The following is a 20,069-nucleotide window of genomic DNA, read 5'->3' on the forward strand; positions in this document are numbered from 1 at the left end:
GGGACATAGTGACAATGAGGCATCTTCCTTCTTTACCTGCAGGCAGAGCCAGGTGGTGACTGGGGGGGAAAGGTGGGAAAGCAGGAAACAGTCCAGGAGTCAAGACTGACTTGGAGGCAGAAATCTCTGTTTTGCAAAGGCGACCTCTCCTCCTCTCCCTCCCATGCAGAGGTTTCCCATCCAAATGGAGGGTAAATAAATGGCTCCCTCCTTTCTGAGGCCCTGGCTTTCTTCTCTCTAGTCTAAGGGCAACGGGAAGGATCCGAAGCTTTGCTTTCTCCCCTGCCTGGCCTGTGCATGCATAGGGGCGGCAGGGGAACATGGGACCACTGCTCCCCCCCACCCCATACCTCCATCCCAGGACTCCGAATCTGGTGGAAGTTTTGCATGTCTCCATGCGAGCCCCCATCACTGAACCCCCAACTCACATCTGGGTCTCGGACCGTGCAAGAATTCCCTGCAGCCTCTTCCCTTTGCTAGAAAGGCTCCCAGCGAGGGAGGGGGGGAGCAGAATCGGAGACCGTGGAAAGAGCGGAGCAGCTTTCAAACCGCTGCTGGAAAATGCCTCGGGAAGCACGCAGCTCTCCTGATTTGAGAAAGAGGCCCGCGCATGCTCAGTTCTCCTGTAAGGGGGGAGCTGCACCGGTTTTCCAGGGAGCCCCCTAGAGGATCCTGTGAGCATTGCATGAAGACCCTACCAAGGCGCAGGACGTCATGTTCCACGCGGGTCTGGGATGATGGGCATTAAACTTGAAGGAAAGGTTCCCTCTAACATTGCCTATCTAGAAAAGAAGTGGCCTCTCCAGCAGGCGTCAGTTTCTAGATTTTCCCTCTTTTTAATCTCTAAGAACCGTCTGTGATCTTGTGAAGATTGAGAAAATCTCTGTGGAGACTCAAAAATCCCTTTCCTGAAGAGCAGCTTCTCTGAAGGGTCTCCAGGGATTCCCAGGAGATGACCTCAAAAATGAGGAAAAACCTGAGAGAAATGGCAGGGCGGTCAAAAGACAAGGAAGAAAAGTCCCTCTATGAAACCCAGCCTGTGTCTTGTGGCTGATGGCAAACTCAGCCTTGAAGTGAGGGGAGATCAGGGGGCTGGAAGAGACTCAGGGAGGAAAGCGACAGGTTGAGGAAAACTGAGATTTGTATTGATTTTTCTTTTTCAATTATTACAGCTTCCTTTCCAAATTCATGTCTATGGGAAGCCAAGAAGGCTTGGAAACATTATAGGCAGCCTGTAATAATGTAAATAATCCTGAAATATAGATCCTGATGAAAAAGAGGCATCAAAAGAATAGTAACAAAATGGAACGAAAGCTCAAACTTCTGGACCTTTAATTTTTTTTACCTCAAAACAAGCCACCATGATGGAGAAATGAAGATTGGGGGAATAAAGTCTCATATGTGACTAGAGAAAAAGTGGAATTACGAAATGAAGGAAGGCAAACACTGAAAAATATAAATCTCAAATACCACAAGGCAAAAAGAGAGAGAGAGAGGGGGGGGGAGAGATGAATGGTTTTATTTTGGTGTTAAGTAGGGAATACGCCTCAGTAAATTTTAGTAGGAACCTTAAGGCCTTTGGAGTAAAAGAATGTTTTTTTCTAGCCAAATGTAATGAAGATTTCACTGGTTTTATAAACTGGTGCTAATATTTCATGATTTTTTATTCTGTGCCTCTGTTTATGCAACCAAGGATTTTTTGATTGCTGCCACACATTGCTGGCTGATTGTCCACCAGGACTTCAAGGTTCTTCTCACAGTTACTGTTTTTGAGCTTGGTTTCACCCAATCTATACTTGTACATATTGGCTTTTTTTTTTTTTTTTTTGCTTAAGTGTAAACCCTTCTCTCCACATTAAATTTCATTTTCTTGGATAAGGCCCATAGTTCATGCTTGTCAAGATCTTTTTGGATTCTGAACATGTCTTGTGGGTTTTTTCCTGCCAGCTTAGTGTCATCTGCAAATTTGATGAGTTCCCCTTCTATTCCCTCATCTAAGTCCTTTATGAAGATATTGATGAATACTGGGCCTAAGACAGAACCTACTAATTTAGCCACTTTGTCAAAGAATAAAATCATTGTTTTGGCACAATCATTTAAACAAACCCATGCTGGATTTCTGTCATTTGCGAGTAGGATGATCTACACATCCCAGACTCAGTTGTTCCAACCTCTTGTCTATTTGAAGATGGTGACTATCAAGGTGCTAGTCACCATCTTCAAAGCGCTCCATGGCTTAGGACCGGGGTACTTACAGGATTGCCTTCTGCCACCAAATATCTGCCACCGTCCGATACGCTCTTACAGAGAGCGCCTCCTCAGGGTGCCGTCGGCCAGACAATGTCGGCTGGTGACCCCCAGGGGGAGAGCCTTCTCTGTGGGGGCTCCTGCCCTATGGAATGAACTGCCCCCGGATATAAAAGGATTCCCGACCTCCGCGCCTTCCGTCGGGCTCTGAAGACTCTTTTGTTTCATCAAGCCGGCCTGACCGAATAGATGAATTTTAAAGAGGTTTTAAATTGGTTTTTAAGGGGTTTTAAATTGGTTTTTAAGGGGTTTTAGTAAGGGGTTTTAAATAACGGCCAAATTGTTTTAAATTCTTTTATTAGTTTTAATTTTTGTGTTGGGTTATTTTAATATGGCTGTAAACCGCCCTGAGTCCTTCGGGAGAAGGGCGGTATAGAAATGTCATAAACTAACTAAACTAAACTAACTAACTATTTGTCAGGAGAAACTGAAGTTAGTTTCTGACTATGACCCCAGGGCACTACAACAGGCAATAATATGAACCAGTTGTCAAGCATTTGATCACATATTCATGGCGATGGTGCAGAGCAGGGGTGTCAAACTCTATTTTATTGAGGGCCACATCAGCATTATGGTTGCCCTCAAAGGGCTAGTTGCATGTAAGACTATGACAATTCACAGAGGCCGGGTGGGCATGGTCAGTTCGATACTACTCACAGGGCGCAACTGACTTGGGACAGCTGGGTCGGGATGGAATAAATTGCACTGGTGAACTCAAGGTGAGGAAAATTTGGTGCCTTCTGTCTGTGTGTGTGTCTGTGCACTTGCACAGCATGCCAAAGGAGATGTTCTTTCCAATCTCAGACATCGTTGGGGTTTGTTTCCCTGTCTGGTACCCCCTCCCTGCAAAGCAAGAAGCGGAGGACGACTCTGCTGAGTGTGGAAGAACTGGAGGAGAAAGTTTGCAGGGAGCAGTTTCCTCCGAGTCCAACTTCTGCCTTGACAGATCCCTGGAAAGCAAGAGGAGGTGGCAGGGGAGCAGCACTCCTCAGTCCTGCAGGAGGAAGGCTGGCCCTTTTCGAAAGGAAATCGTTGTTTCCAGGCGTGTGCGGTAAAGATGCCGGCTTGTTGGGGCAGACTTCCCTCATGCAGCTCCCCAACCACTCTTCCTCCTCTCCAGAGATCTGTCAAGGCAAAAGTTAGACCTGGAGGAAACTGCTTCCTACAAACTTTCTCCACCGTGCTTCCACATCAGCAGCAGCATCCTCCACCTCTGGGGGGAGTGCAGGCAAGGCTGGGAGGGGGGATCCAGAGGTCTCCAGCAGAGGAAGGTGAAACCAGGACAAAAACAAAGCCTCATCCACCATAGAAGCCTCACCATGCCTCTCAGGCCACATGGGAGGATCACTGGATGGTGGCAACGACCATCCAGAGCCCTGGGCAATGGAGGGCAAGCACCCAGCCCAGCCAGCTTTCCCAAGGGGGTGCTTGGCTGCGCTTATCTTCTCCTCGAGGTTGCTGCTGCTGTGCCCACTCTTCTTGGCCAGGTTGCTCATAGTGGGTGTGGGAGGGCAAAGTCTGTGAATCAGAGGGAGGCCCATTTCCTTTCCATGCAAGGAGACACGGCTTTCTAAGCAAAGCATCCTCACTGTTAGATGGGAGATGGAAATGTGATAATTGCATTTGGTATTTTGGAATATCTGAAATATAATGAAAAACACTCAAGAATATTTCTACATTTAGAATTGGACTTAGTAAAAATTACAAGCAGGATTAGGGATCTACACTGTGTGGGTTTGCACTAGAAAGGCAATTTATGCATACATATCTAAGAAGGTCTACAATTTATTTGGATTATAACGCAAATGGTCCTAGCATAAGATTTGAGACAACTATAGGTAGTCCTTGATTTTCTACAGTCCATATAATGATTATTCAAAGTTATAGAAGCACTGAAAAACATGATTTCTGAACATTTTTCACACTTATAAACAACATCCTGATGGTCACCTGATCCAATTTCAGATGCATGGCAACTGATTTGTGACAGTTGCAGAATCCCTGGATCATGTGATCACTTTTTGTGAGCTACTGACAAGCAAAACCAATGGGGAAGCCAGATTCATTTCACAACAGTGTTACTAACTTAACAATTACAGTGATTCTGTTAAGAAATGTGGCAAGAAAAAGTATAATATACACCAAAACACAGTAAGTCTTTTACTTAGCAACAGAAATTTTGGGCTCAATTGCAGTCATTACCTGAGGACTACCTGGATTTCTCTTGGGAATTCTACCCACACTTCCTTTATTGATATGGTTTCTGCCATGTGTGATACCCCTATGGCGAGTAAGAGCATTACTCCTTGCAAATCTCTTTCCTCACTACATGCATATGGTTTCTCACCTGTATGGATTCTTTTATTGGAAGTGAGATCACAACTCTTTCTAAGGTCATCTACACATTTCACACATTTATATGACTTCTCTTCCGTCTGGCTCCTCTTGTGGGAATTAAGACGATTACTACGAGTAAAGCTCTTTCCACGCTTCATGCATTCATACGGTTTCTCTCCTGTGTGAATCCTATTACGGGAAGTAAGATGACTACACTTCCTAAAACCCTTTCCACACTCCATGCTTTGATATGGCTTCTCTCCTGTGTGGATCCTCTTGTGGGAATTAAGATGACAGCTACGTGTAAACGTCTTTCCACACTACATGCATTTATAAGCTCCTCCTGTGTGATTCCTTCGATGATTTATAAAAGACTTAGAATAACAGAAGGTCTTCTTGTTGTGAGAAGATACTCACATACTTAATACTCTTGTGAGTATTAAGATTACCACTCTTCCTAAAACTCTTTCCACACTCCATACGATATGGCTTCTCTCCTGTGTGGATCAAATTGTGGGATTTCACACCACTGCTACATCTGAAGGGTTTTCCACACTCCATGCATTTATAAGGACTTTCTCCTTTGTGATTCCTCTGATGGATTCTAAGTCTTATAATAACAGAAGGTTTCATCACACTCCATGCATTGATACGGTTTCTCTCCTGTATGGATCCGCTTGTGGATATTAAGATGAGAGTTACGAGTAAATGTCTTTCCACACTCCATGCATTGATATGGCTTCTCGCCTGTGTGGATCCTCTTGTGGGTATTAAAATTACTGCTACGAGTAAATGTCTTTCCACACTCCATGCATTGATATGGCTTCTCCCCTGTGTGGATCCACTTGTGAGTATTAAGATAACTGCTACAAGTAAATGTCTTTCCACACTCCATGCATTGATATGGCTTCTCTCCTGTGTGGATCCTCTTGTGGCACTTAAGATGAGTGCTACATGTAAAGGTTTTTTCACATTCCATACATTTATAAGGTCGTTCTCCTGTGTGGATCCTTTGATGTCTTATAAGAACGTGATTATAAGAGAAGGTCTTTCCACACTCCATGCACTGATATGGCTTCTCTCTTGTGTGGATCATATTGTGGGAATTAAGATGAGTGCTACAAGTAAAGGTCTTTCCACACTCCAGGCATTGATACGGTTTCTCTCCTGTATGAATCCGCTTGTGGATATTAAGATGAGTGCTACGAGAAAATGTCTTTCCACACTCCATGCATTGATATGGCTTCTCGCCTGTGTGGATCCTCTTGTGGCACTTAAGATGAGTGCTACAAGTATAGGTCTTTCCACATTCCATGCATTTATAAGGTCGTTCTCCTGTGTGGATCCTTTGATGTCTTATAAGATAGTGATTATAAGAGAAGGTCTTTCCACACTCCATGCAGGTAAATCGTTTCTCTTCTGAATGTGTCTTTTTATGAGAAATGAGATGATCGGATTTATTGAATCTCTTTCCACAATCCATGAATTTATATGGTACTTCCTCCTTATCGATAACTGTATGGTTAAGAAGCCAGCTGATCCGAGAAAGACTTTTTTTAATTCCATTTTGTGATTGATTTGTTTCATCCCTTTTTGGTTGCATCTGATCTACAAATTTCCTTTTGCACCCTTTCAAATGGATCGCTTGGCATTCCTCCTTGCAATTCTTATTCTCTTGCCCATTAAAGCCTTGAAAAAGAAAAATGAAAACTGTGACAAGAATAAGGGAACAATTAAAACTTTTCTTCTGAAATTTAGCCAAATCAGTCATCACTGTTTTATTGACAAACATGAAGAGTCCAAACTAAGATTATAGCAAAGTCCCATTTCCAAGTGTATCCCTAATGATCCTCATATAATAGGATTGGACCACAACTCTGATCTAATCTTTGACCTGGAACAATTCCTTGGTGCCACAAACTCCCGAAGTGCATTGTACACTCTATCATGCTGGGCCAGCAACATACCCAGCACCTCCCAACTTCAATAAAACTCTCATCTCCACTTGTCTGCAAAGCAGAATCTTTGAAAGTCAAAGGGAATTTCTGGATGGCAATAGCTCCCCACACTCAGTTTAGGCGGATGCGAAATTTGGCATATTACTGGGCATATCTCTAAGAAGGGAACTCTTAGATGTCATCTGGTCCGTTATAGAACTTCAGGGCCATCAGGAACCCAGTGACCAGGTTCAAGAGTGAATACCGAGTCCTGGTAGCCAGAACCTGGCTCAAGAGAGGCCACACCATCCCTGCATGGAGCCTGTCCCTCCGAGTCTTGCTAATGTCTTCTATGAAACGAGTATTGTGTATTTTATGAGCAGAAAACATTTCTTTAAAAAAAAACTTATTTATGTAAAAAGCCAGGCTATGCAATTTTCCAATTTTTCCAATTTCCAATTCACTTGTGGTCAATTCAATTTTTTGGACCTGGAAAGACACACAGCTCTCCATAAATGGCCTCAGAGCTGAGAATGCATACGGTAACAGACCAAAAGCCATGAGGTCAAAGCAACTGCCTGCAGAGCTCAGAGATAGGATTATTGCAAAGGAACAGATCTAGGGAAGGCTACCATAAAATTTTTGCTGCACTGAAAGGTTCCTAAGAGCAAAATGGACTCCATAATTCTCAAATGGAAGAAGTTTGGCACAACCAGGACTCTTCCAAGAGCTGGTTGCCCACTCAAACTCAGCGACTGAGATAGAACGGCCTTAGTAAGAGAGGTGACCAAGAAATCGATGGTCACTCTGACTGAGCTCCAGACAGCAGAAGTATTTGCAAGCAAGATTGGCAGCCTGAGAGGATTTGCAAGCAAGAATGGCAGAAAATCCCCCAATCCAGGTGTGCAAAGCTTGTCATGTCATACCCAAAAAGACATGATTTTACGTGCTTGCCAACGGTGCTTCAACAAACTATTGAGTGAAAAGGTCTGCATACTTATGCCAATGTTTTTCAATGTTTTTCTAATGATATTTCAGTTTTCTTCTTTTTACTAACTTTACAGACATTTCTTAAATTTTGTTTTACTTTGTCATTATCGGGTACTGAATGTAGATAAATGAGAAAAAAGTGAATTTCAACAACTGTAGAATCATGCTGCACCATAACAAAATTCTACGAAGTGAAGAGGTTATGAATGCTTTCCGAACGCACTGTAAATAAATGAATTTTTTTCCAGAAATAACATTCAAGCTGCTTCTCAATGTTCTTGAGCACAGAAAATGGTTCTTACCCAGAAAAAGGAGATTCCTGTAATTCTCCAGCATGACTTCTCTGTAGAGCTCTTTTTGGTCAGCATCCAGTTGAGACCACTCTTCCTCCGAGAAATACATGGCCACTTCCTCAAAAGAAACAACATCCTGGATAAGGAAACAAGTTTCCTTATTAACAGATAATCCAAAGAAAAATGGGATAATTTTCTTCCACCAATTCTAGGACAAAGATCACGTAAACAAAACGGGCACCCTCTGCCCATTAAGAATAAGGTCTCACCACTTTTGGCTGATGGCACAACTAAATCATGTTTGATGAAGCTGGAAGTGTTTGGAATGCCTTACGGTTTAACCAACTAAAATATTCTTGGTGAATTGGTAGTTGGCTCTTAAATCCACTACTTATCAATGACTCCGTTTCTTCCTAGGATAGGCAGAGCAAAATACTGGCAAAACACACCTGATATGTTTTCCAATGGCTCATTTTATCCACTGAAGGATCAACGTACCCCAACTCCAAACCTTCATGAAGAAGTTGGAAGAGCTTGTAATAGTACTCTGTATGTCTATCGAGATTCTCAATCACCAGGTCACATTTGTCCCAAAGATCCTTTTCAAAAGGCAAAAAAGAGTATTTTTTAAAATTGTCTTTGTGAACAACCCTGGAGGACAGAAGGAACAGCCCTGATGCTGACAACAGTCTGGTCAATGAAATCTGATGGTGAAGCAGGAGGGGTGGAGAAAGCAACTCACAAAGGATCCTCTCAAAAGGGAGAAGGTAGGCTAAGCTGAATGTGACTGTTCAATGACCTGATATCAAATTTGTATTGCTTAGAAACAACAAATTTATACATTGAATTCTAGAACAAAATGAAATCCATCCAAGATTTATGGACCTTTTCCATGTTTCTTTTCCTTACCTGAAGCGGTGGTTGAGCTAATCCTTCAGCTCCAGCACAAAGAGGTGATTCTAAAAAGTCCAAGGACAGCTTTCTACTCTCTATGAGAAAGAGAAAAATAGTGGAATCAAATTTGTTAAAGAGAGAAACTCCAATGAAATGGAGCAAAAGAATCTGCTAAATGTTGAAATCTCACCTCACATAGAAATAACTTTTCTTACCTTGCATAGCATCTTGATTTTGATCTTTCTGTAAATTCTCCATGAAGAGCAGCTCTTGAGAAGCTTTGAATGAATCTTTCCCCTCGTTAGAATACTCAGTCATAGTTTCCACGTATTTCTGGACATGATGTGACATGAGAAACAAAGGAAGAGCACAGAGATAGAAATGAATTATCATACTACATCTTCAAACTAGCAGACCCCAATGTCCATTGCTGAAACAGAATGGAGGAATGGCCCCAAATACATCCTCTGGAAGAATAGATCAAATACCCTTAGAAATTAATAATGCCAGAAAATTCAGCCAGATAGAAGTTGGCAAATTCAGCGAGATCCTCTTTAGAGCTGCCATGATTACAGTCTCCCACCTGCAACTCTTCCTGCATGTTTTCCTCCTCCTGAGTCAGCAAGAAGCCTTCAGCCAGGGACACCGCCTGGGAACTGGTCTCTGCTCCACACTCCCGCACCCATTTCGCCACCTCTGGGGGAAGGACAGCCAGCAATTGTTCCAGGAGCACCAGGTCCAGCATCTGAGCTTTGGTGTGTTTTTCTGGTTGCAGCCACTGACAGCAAAGATAGTGAAGCTGAGTGCAAACTTCTCGGGGACGGCTCCCCTCCTGAAACTGCACTTTTGTGAAGTGACAGCATTGGGCCTCTGAACTATTGGATGCCTCTTTGTGGCTCTTCTGCCCAGGACTTGCCCCATTCTTCCCACAGCTCCAAGGCTGAGCAGATGGAAGGCCTTTTCTAACTTTTGCATCTGCTGGGTGTTGTCCCTCCATCTTCTCTCTGGCCTCTAATAAAGCTCCAAAATGCACCCATGGATCTCCACAGGTCTTTCTGTTCACAAGATGTCTGGCCAAATTTTCCAAGGCCATTCAGCTCTCTTCCCAGACAAGATACTTAAGATTCCAGAAGAAGCAGAAAAAAATTCCAGCTTACATGCCTGAAATGGAACAAATAATTTTGGATGCTTACTAGTGTGATTAATTGAACGACTGTGCATCCTTATCAAGAGAGGGAAGAGAAGGGGGAAGGAAAAATAAAAAAAAAGAAATATGGATGTACCTACCAATATCTGGGGGGGTGGGGTGTCTTAATTAGTTTGATCTCTCTACATATGGGGGAAATTGCTGAGAAATTATTAAAATTTATTTTTTATTTTTATGTCTTCTGTATTATTATTATTATTATTATTATTATTATTATTATTATTATTTATTGGTTAATCTTTAGTGAGATTCACAGCCTTTGAGGCTGGTTAATAGCTCAGCAGCTCGAGTCCTAACCAAGGACCTAGGAACTGTTAAGGTATCTTTGGAGGATGTAAGCTGTTCCGAGTAAGGTGGTTTTTTGTAGAGTCAAAATGTTCAAGTCCGGCAAATTTAGAATTTCTAAATAGTGGGGTAGCCCTTTGGGTATTGCTCCGAGGGCTCCAATTACAATCGGGACAACACACGATTTCTTTTTATTATTATTATTATTATTATTATTATTATTATTATTATTATTTACTCTAGGCAGCAATTATACACAATGCTTTTTATCATTTTCCCTATAACAACAGCCCTGTGAAGTAGATTGGGCTGAGAGTTGGGATGGGCTCAAGGCTTTCATGCCAAAGGTTGGACTAGAAAATTAAATCTCCTGGTTTCAAAGCCTTGTGCTTCCATCACTTAACCAAATGGCTCTCTCTGGCTAACTATAATTTTATTATTTCTATGGCTGCATAGTTAAGAGCAACCATTTGTATCACTAAACACCGAATCACGTCTGGATCTCGGACCGTGCAAGATTCCCTGCAGCCTCTTCCCTTTGCTAGAAAGGCTCACCCGAAAGTTCACAGCGAGGGTGGGAAGCAGAATCGGAGACCGTAGAAAGAGCGGAGAAGCTTTCAAGCCTTTGCTGGAAAATGCCTCGGAAACCACGCAGCTCCCCTGAGTTGAGAAAGAGGCCGGCGCATGCTCAGTTCTCTTGTAAATCGGAGGGGGGGAGGGAGGGAGCTACACTGCTTTTCCAGGGAGCCCCCTAGAGGATCCTGTGCGCATTGCATGAAGACCCTGCAAAAGCGCGGAACGTCATGTCCCATACGGGTCTGGGATGATGGGCATTAAACTTCAAAGAAACCTTCCCTCTAACATAGCCTATCTAGAAAGGAAATGGCATCGGGCAAGCATCATTTTATAGATTTTCCACTTTTTAATGCCTAAGAACCGTCTTGTGAAGATTGAGAAAATCTCTGTGGAGACTCAAAAATCCCTTTCCTGAAGAGCAGCTTCTCTGAAGGGTCTCCCAGAATGAGGCATCAAAAATGAGGAAAATCCTGTCAGAAATGGCAGGGTGATCAAAAGACAAGGAAGAAAAGTCTCTCTATGAAACCCAGCCTGTGACTTGTGGCTGATGGCAAACTCAGCCTTGAAGTGAGGGGAGATCAGGTGGTATGCAGGGACACAGGGAGCAAAGCGACAGGTTGAGGAAAATTGAGATTTGTATTGATTTTTCTTTTTCAATTATTACAGCTTCCTTTTCAAATTCATGCCTATGGGCAGTCAAGGCAGTTTGTAATGATGTGAATAACCCTGAAGTGTAGAACCTGATGAAAAAGAGGCATCAAAAGAAAATTCCCAAAATGGAGCGAAAGCTCCAACTTCTGGACCTTTAAATTTTTTTACCTCAAAATAAGCCACCATGATGAACAAATGAAGATTGGGAGAATAGTGTCTCATATGTGACTAGAGAAAAAGTAGAATTAACGAAATGAAGGAAGGCATATACTGAAAAATATAAAGCTCAAATACTACAAGGCAAAAAACAGAGAAACAGAATAGTTTTATTTTGGTGTTGAGTAACAAATATGCTTCAGGAAATTTTAGTAGGAACCTTAAGGCCTTTGGAGTAAAAGAATATTTTTTTTCTAGCCAAAAGTAATGAAGATTCCACTGGTTTTATAAACTGGTACTAATACTTCATGATTTTTGATTCTATGCCTCTGTTTATGTAACCAAGGATTTTTTGGTTGTTGCCACACATTGCTGGCTGATATTTAAGTGATTGTCCACCAGGAGTCCAAGGTTCTTTTCACAGTTACTGTTTTTGAGCTAGGTTTCACCTAATCTGTACTTGTATCTTTTGGCTTTTTTTTTTCCTTAAGTGTAAACCCTTCTCTGAACATTAAATTTTGGCCAGGTTGCTCAAAGAGGGTGTGGGAGGGCAAAGTCTGTGAATCAGAGGGAGGCCCGCTTCCTTGCCATGCAAGGAGACACGGCTTTGTAAGCAGAGCATCCTCACTGTTAGATGGGAGATGGAAATGTGATAATTGCATTTGGTATTTTGGAATATTTGAAACAATATAATGAAAAACACTCAAGAATATTTCTACATGTAGAATTGGATTTAGCAAAAATTACAAGCAGGATTAGAGATCTACACTGTTTGGGTTTGCACTAGAAAGGCAATTTATGCATACATATCTAAGAAGGTCTACAATTTATTTGGATTATAACTCAAATGGTCCTTGCATGAGATTTGAGACAACTATAGGTAGTCCTCGATTTTCTACAGTCCATATAATGATAATTCAAAGTTATAGAAGCACTGAAAAACATGTTTTCTGAACATTTTTCACACTTATGGACAACATCCTGATGGTCCCCTGATCCAATTTCCGATGCTTGGCAACTGATTCATGACAGCTGCAGAATCCCTGGATCATGTGATCACTTTTTGTGAGCTTCCGACAAGCAAAACCAATGGGGAACACAACAGTGTTACTAATTTAACGATTACAGTGATTCAGTTAAGAAATGTAGCAAGAAAACTTGTAATATGGGGCAAAACACAGTAAGTCTTTCACTTAGCAACAGAAATTTTGGGCTCAATTGCAGTCATTATGTGACGACCACCAGGATTTCTTTTGGGAGTTCTACACACACTTCCTTTATTGATATGGTTTCTGCCATGTGTGATTCCTCTATGGCGAGTAAGAGCATTACTCCTTACAAATCTCTTTCCTCACTACATGCATATGGTTTCATACGGTTTCTCACCTGTATGGATTCTTTTATGGGAAGTGAGATCACAACTCTTTCTAAGGTCATCTCCACATTTCACACATTTATGACTTCTCTTCTGTCTGACTCCTCTTGTGGGAATTAAGGCCATTACTATGAATAAAGATCTTTCCACACTCCATGCATTCATAGGGTTTCTCTCCTGTATGAATCCTATTATGGGAGGTAAGATGACTACACTTCCTAAAACCCTTTCCACACTCTATGCTTTGATATGGCTTCTCTCCTGTGTTGATCCTCTTGTGGGAATTAAGATGACAGCTATGCGTAAAGGTCTTTCCACACTACATGCATTTATAAGTTTTCTCTCCTGTGTGATTCCTTCGATGATTTATAAAAGACTTAGAATAACAGAAGGTCTTTCCACACTCCATGCATTGATACGGTTTCTCTCCTGTGTGGATCCTCTTGTGAGTATTAAGATTACCACTCTTCCTAAAACTCTTTCCACACTCCATGCAATGATATGGCTTCTCTCCTGTGTGGATCAAATTGTGGGATTTCAGACTACTGCTACAAGTAAAGGTTTTTCCACACTCCATGCATTTATAAGGACTTTCTCCTCTGTGATTCCTCTGATGGATTCTAAGAGTCTTATAATAACAGAAGGTCTCATCACACTCCACGCATTGATACGGTTTCTCCCCTGTGTGGATCCGTTTGTGGATATTAAGATGAGTGTTGCGAGTAAATGTCTTTCCACACTCCATGCATTGATATGGCTTCTCGCCTGTGTGGATCCTCTTGTGGCACTTAAGATGAGTGCTACAAGTAAAGGTCTTTTCACATTCCATGCATTTATAAGGTCGTTCTCCTGTGTGGATCCTTTGATGTCTTATAAGATAGTGATTATAAGAGAAGGTCTTTCCACACTCCATGCAGGTAAATCGTTTCTCTTCTGAATGTGTCTTTTTATGAGAAATGAGATGATTGGATTTATTGAATCTCTTTCCACAATCCATGAATTTATATGGTACTTCCTCCTTATCGATAACTGTATGGTTAAGAAGCCAGCTGACCCGAGGAAGACTTTTTTTAATTCCACTTGGTGATTGATTTGTTTCATCCCTTTTTGGTTGCATCTGATCTACAAATTTCCTTTTCCACTCTTTCAAATGGATCGCTTGGCTTTCCTCCTTGCAGTTCTTATTCTCTTGCCCATTAAAGCCTTGAAAAAGAAAAATGAAAACTGTGACAAGCATAAAGGAACAATCAAAACTTTTTTTCTGAAATTTAGCCAAATCAGTCATCACTGTTTTTATGACAAACATGAAGAGTCCAAACTAAGATTATAGCAAAGTCCCATTTCCAAGTGTATCCCTAATGATCCTTATATAATAGGATTGGACCACAACTGTGATCTAATCTTTGACCTGGAACAATTCCTTGCTGCCACAAACTCCTGAAGTGCATTGTACACTCTATCATGCTGGGGCAGCAACATACCCAGCACCTCCCAACTTCAATAAAACTCTACTCTCCACTTGTCTGCAAAACAGAATCTTTGAAAGTCAAAGGGAATTTCTGGATGGCAATACTCCCCACTCTCAGTTTAGGCCGATGCCAAATTTGGCATATAAGTGGGCATATCTCTAAGAAGCGAACCTCCCTCTTAGAGGTCATCTGGTGCGTTATAGCAGCTCAGGGCCATCAGGAACCCAGTGACCAGGTTCAGGAGGGAATACGAATCTGCTCAAGAGAGGCCTCTTCCTCCAATACTTCCTAATATCTTTTATGAAATATTTTATATTTTATGAGCAGAAAGCTTTTTTTTTTAATTTCCTTTATGGAAAAAGCCAGGCTATACAGTTTTTCCAATTTCTTTTTCAATAAATTTCCTTCTTCCATAAAGACAGATTGGTCAAAAGGTTAAGACCTCAGGCTAGAAACTAATACATTTACAGACATTTCTAACATTTTCTTTCACTTTGTCATTATTGGGTACCCAGTGTAGATTTATGAGAAAAAAATGAATTTCAACACCTGTAGAATCATGCTGCACCATAACAAAATTCTACAAAGTGAAGGGGGTTTGAATGCTTTCTGAATGCACTGTAAATAAATGATTTTTTTCTAGAAATAACATTCAAGCCCCTTCCCTATGTTCCTGAGCAGAGACAGTGCTTCTTACCCAGAGAAAGGAGATTCCTGGAATTCTCCAGCATGACTTCTCTGTAGAGCTCTCTTTGATCAGCATCCAGTTGAGACCACTCCTCCTTGGAGAAATACACGGCCACTTCTTCAAAAGACATAACATCCTGAACAAGGACACGTTTCCTTATTAACAGATAATTCCAAGAAAATTGGATAATTTTCTTCAACCAATTCTAGGAAAGAGATCTAGTAAACAAAATGGGCATCTTCTGCAGAATTAAGAATAAAATCTTACCGCTTTTGGCTGATGGCAAAACTAAATCATGTTTGATCAATATGGAAGTGTTTAGAATGCCTTACGATGTAACCAACTAAAATATTCTTGGTCAATTGGTAGTTGGGTCTTAAATCCACCACTTGTCAGTGACTCCCATTCTTCCTAGGATGGGCAGAGCAAAATACTGACAAAACCCATCTGATATGTTTTCCAATGGGTTACTTTATCCACTGAGGGATCAACGTACTCTAACTCCACACCTTCATGAAGAAGTTGAAAGAGCTTGTAATATTACTCTATGTGTCAATGGAGATATTCATTAGGTCACATTTATCCCAAATATGCTTTTCAAAAGGCAAAAAAGGGTATTTTTTTTAATGGTCTGTGTAAACAACCCTGGGAGACAAGGAAGAGGACTGATGCTGACAACAATCTGATCAATGAAATCTGATGGTGAAGCAGGAGGGGTGGAGAAAGCTATTCGCAAAGGATCCCCTCAGAAGGGAGAGGGTAGGGTAAGCTGAATGTGAATGTTCAGTGACCCAATATGAAATTTGTATTGTTTAGAAATAGCAATTTTATACACTGAAATCTAGAACAAAATGAAATCCATCCAAGGTTACAGCTTCTGTGAAGACCTATGTGTACCGACCAGGAACTTGCCAATATACAGTAAAAACAAACCTTGGTTCACAGCTAAACGTAAGCAGCTACATTGTTCCAAAGAGGAAGCATACAGAAAAGGTGATAAAATGCTGTACAATCAGGCCAGAAACGTATTAACAAGGGAGATCAGAGCAGCAAAAAGAAGCTACTCTGAAAAGCTAAAGAATCAGTTCTCAACAAATGAATCAGCAAACATGTGGAAAACTCTTAAAAATACCACCGGCTATGGCAAACCTCCTTCCTAGGCTGAAGGAAATCAACAACTGGCAGATGACCTGAACGTGTTTTACTGCAGGTTTGAATGGAAACTACAGCCACCTATCTCCACAACCCCCATCTTAGACACACCAACAAAAGCCAAGCCTCCTACAACTGACCCATTGGATTCACAACCCCTAGTGATCACAAAAAAGGAAGTACAGACAAAAGCCAGGAAAAGCTCCAGGCCCAGACAAGATAACTCCTCCTTGCTTAAAAGTCTGTGCTGACCAATTGGCCCCCATCTTCACCCGTATCTTCAATAAATCACTAGAGATGTGTTATGTTCCTTCTTGCTTCAAACGCTCTACTATCATCCCAGTGCCGAAGAAGCCCACCATCAAGGAACTGAATGACTACAGACCAGTTGCTCTAATATCTGTAGTCATGAAAACATTTGAAAGGCTAGTGCTGTCCCACTTGAAAACCATCAAGGATCCGCTATTAGACCCCTTGCAATTTGTATACCGAACAAATAAATCAACAGATGATGCTGTTAATATGGCTCTGCACTACATCCTACAACATCTTGAATCTCCAAAGACCTACACAAGGATCCCCTTTGTAGACTTTAGTTCAGCATTCAATACCATCATTCCAGACACTCTTCTAACTAAGCTAAACCAGCTACAGGTAGCTGAACACACTTGTAAATGGATCATGAGCTTCCTAACAAACAGGAAGCAGCAGGTGAAGCTAAGCAGAATCACATCAGATACCTGTACAATTAGCACACGACCCCCCACAAGGCTGTGTGCTCTCCCTACTTCTCTCTGTATACCAATGACTACATCTCTAACGATCCATCTGTTAAACTACTGAAATTCGCAGATGACACAACAGCGATTGGTCTCATTCGAGACAATGATGAATCCACATACAGACGGGAGGTTACAACTAGCCTTGTGGTGCGACCGGAACAATCTGGAACTGAACACACTCAAAACCATAGAAATGATGGTAGACTTTAGGAGAAACCCTTCCATACTTCCACCTCTCACAATACTAGACAACACAGTATCAACAGTAAAGACCTTCAAATTTCTAGGTTCTACCATATCGCAAGATCCAAAATGGACAGCTAACATCAAAAACGTCATCAAAAAAGCACAACAAAGAATGTTCTTTCTGCACCAACTCAGAAAGCTCAAACTGCCCAAGGAGCTGCTGATACAGTTCTACAGAGGAATTACTGAGTTTGTCATCTGCACCTCTACAACTGTCTGGTTTGATTCTGCAACCCAACAAGACAGAGACAGGCAGAGGATAATTAGAACTGCAGAAAAAACAATTACTACCAACCTCCCTTCCACTGAAGACCTATATACTGCATGAGTCAAAAAGAGGGCTGTGAAAATATTTACAGACCCCCTCACATCCTGGACATAAACTGTTTCAACTCCTACCCTCAAAACAACGCTATAGAGCACTGCACACCGAAACAACTAGACACAAGAACAGTTTTTGCCAAACGCCATTACTCTGCTAAACAAATAATTCCCTCAACACTATCAAACTATTTACTAAGTCTACACTACGATTAATCTTCTCATCATTCCCACCACCCATCTCCTTCCACTTATGACTTTGACTGTAACTTTGTTGCTTGTATCCTTATGATTTGTATTGATATTGTTTCCTGATTGCTTATTTGTACCCTGTGAGTACAAATATGCACTCTTTCTAGAGTCTCAACATCTGTTTTATAGTACCTTATGATTCTTGATGAACGTATCTTTTCTTTTATGTACACTGAGAGCATATGCACCAAGACAAATTCCTTGTGTGTCCAATCACACTTGGCCAATAAAAAATTCTATACAATTCTATTCTATTCTATTTATGGACCTTTTCTGATGTTTCTCCTCCTTACCTGAAATAGCGGTTCAGCTAATCCTTCAGCTCCAGCAACAAGAGGTGATTCTAAAAAGTACAAGGACAGCTTTCTACTCTCTACAAGAAAGAGAAAAATAGTGGAATCAGATTTCTTAAAGAGAGACACTCCAATAAAATGGAGTGAAAGAATCAGTTAAATATTAAAATCTCACCTTACAGAGAAAGAGCTTTTCTTACCTTGCATAGCATCTTGACTTTGATCTTTCTGTAAGTACTCCCTGAAGAGCAGCTCTTGAGAAGATCTGAATGAATCTTTCCCCCTCTTAGGATACTCAGTCACAGCTTCCAAGGATTTCTGGACATGATGTGATACGAGAAACAAAGGAAGAGCAGAGATAGAAATGAATTATTATACCAGATCTTCAAACTAGCAGACCCCAATGTCCTTTGCTGAAAGAAAATGGAAGAATTGCCCCAAATACATCCTCTGGAAGAATAGAACTGATGCCCTTAGGAATTAATAATCCCAGAAAATTCTGCCAAAAAGGAGTTGTCAAATTCAAAGAGATCCTCTTTAGAACTGCCCTGATTCCATTCTCCCACCTGCAACTCTTCCTGCATGTTTTCCTCCTCCTGAGTCAGCAAGAAGCCTTCAGCCAGGGACACCGCCTGGGAACTGGTCTCTGCTCCACACTCCCGCACCCATCTTGCCATCTCTGGGGGAAGGACAGCCAGGAATTGTTCCAGGAGCACCAGGTCCAGCATCTGAGCCTTGGTGTGTTTTTCTGGTTGCAGCCACTGACGACAAAGGTAGTGAAGCTGAGTGCAAACATCTCGAGGACCCCTCCCCTTCTGAAACTGCACTTTTGTGAAGTGACAGCATTGGACCTCTGAACTGTTGGATGCCTCTTTGTGGCTCCTCCGTCCAGGACTTGCCCCATTCTTCCCACAGTTCCAAGGCTGAGCAGCTGGAGGGCGTTTTCTAATTTCTGCATCTGCTGGGTGTTGTCCCTCCATCTTCTCTCTGGCCTCTAATAGAAGCTCCAGAATGGAAGAGAAGGAAAAATCAAAAAAAAGAAATTTGGATGAACCTACCAATGTCTGGGATGGAAGAGGGAGGAATCTTATTAATTAGCTTAATCTCTTTACATATGGGGAAAGTTGCAGAGAACTCTTCAGGATGTCAATGTCTATCAAAATGCTGGAAAAATACATATAAATCTGTTTTTGATTTCTACTTCTTAGTTTCATAAAAATTTAATTTTTATTTTTATGTCTTCTGTATAATTGTAAATAATAATTAAATTACTCTAGCCAGTCCTTAATATTCCCCCCCCCCAACAGCCCTGTGAAGTAGATTGGGCTGAGAGTTGGGATGGGCTCAAGGCTTTCATGCCAAAGGTTGGACTAGATGTTAATTTCTTGGTTTCAAGCCTTGTGCTTTCATCACTGAGCCAAATGGCTTTCTCTGGCTAACTATTATTTTATTTAATATAATTTAATAGACAGTTTAATATCATTTCTATGGCTGCACAGTTAAAAGCAACCATTTGCACAATCCAAATCACAAATGTCCCAGGTTGCAAACAGCAATTGACGTGAAGAGCTCTCTAAATCCATTTAATAAGTAAACAAATCAACTAGGGAGTTCAACACCCAGGATTGACAAAGGCCAAACTTGACAAAAAACAACAACATTGGCCTAATCATATTGTTTGAATGATACATCTCAGCCCAAGGAGCACCTCCCTCCTCCAACATTTTCCTTCTTTACCTGGCAGCAGAACCAAACTGGTGACAGTGGCAGGAAAGCAGGAAATTGAGTCCCACCTTGCATGCGGAGTTGAAGCCTTGCATGCAAAGCCAGCAGGAGGGACTGGAGGAGAGGGAAAACC

At 41.5% G+C, this 20,069-nt stretch overlaps 1 protein-coding gene and 1 pseudogene across 1 annotated transcript; both read right to left on the reverse strand.

The window, feature by feature from the left end:
- Positions 1-4,495: 4,495 nt before the first annotated feature.
- On the reverse strand, positions 4,496-9,851 carry LOC139311902 (zinc finger protein 708-like). The gene is given in 7 exon segments (XM_070936424.1): positions 4,496-4,981; positions 5,127-5,251; positions 5,253-6,333; positions 7,874-8,000; positions 8,774-8,853; positions 8,974-9,091; positions 9,342-9,851. Coding segments are annotated over 7 exon segments (2,517 nt in total). The 3' UTR covers positions 4,496-4,505.
- Positions 9,852-11,834: 1,983 nt separating this feature from the next.
- Positions 11,835-19,206, reverse strand: LOC139311921 (zinc finger protein 436-like; annotated as a pseudogene).
- Between the last annotated feature and the right edge of the window lie 863 nt (positions 19,207-20,069).

The sequence above is a fragment of the Pituophis catenifer genome, unplaced genomic scaffold, assembly GCF_029215685.1.
Source record: "Pituophis catenifer annectens isolate HBS135680 unplaced genomic scaffold, rPitCat1.0.hap2 SCAF_2, whole genome shotgun sequence".
Lineage (NCBI taxonomy): Eukaryota > Metazoa > Chordata > Lepidosauria > Squamata > Colubridae > Pituophis > Pituophis catenifer.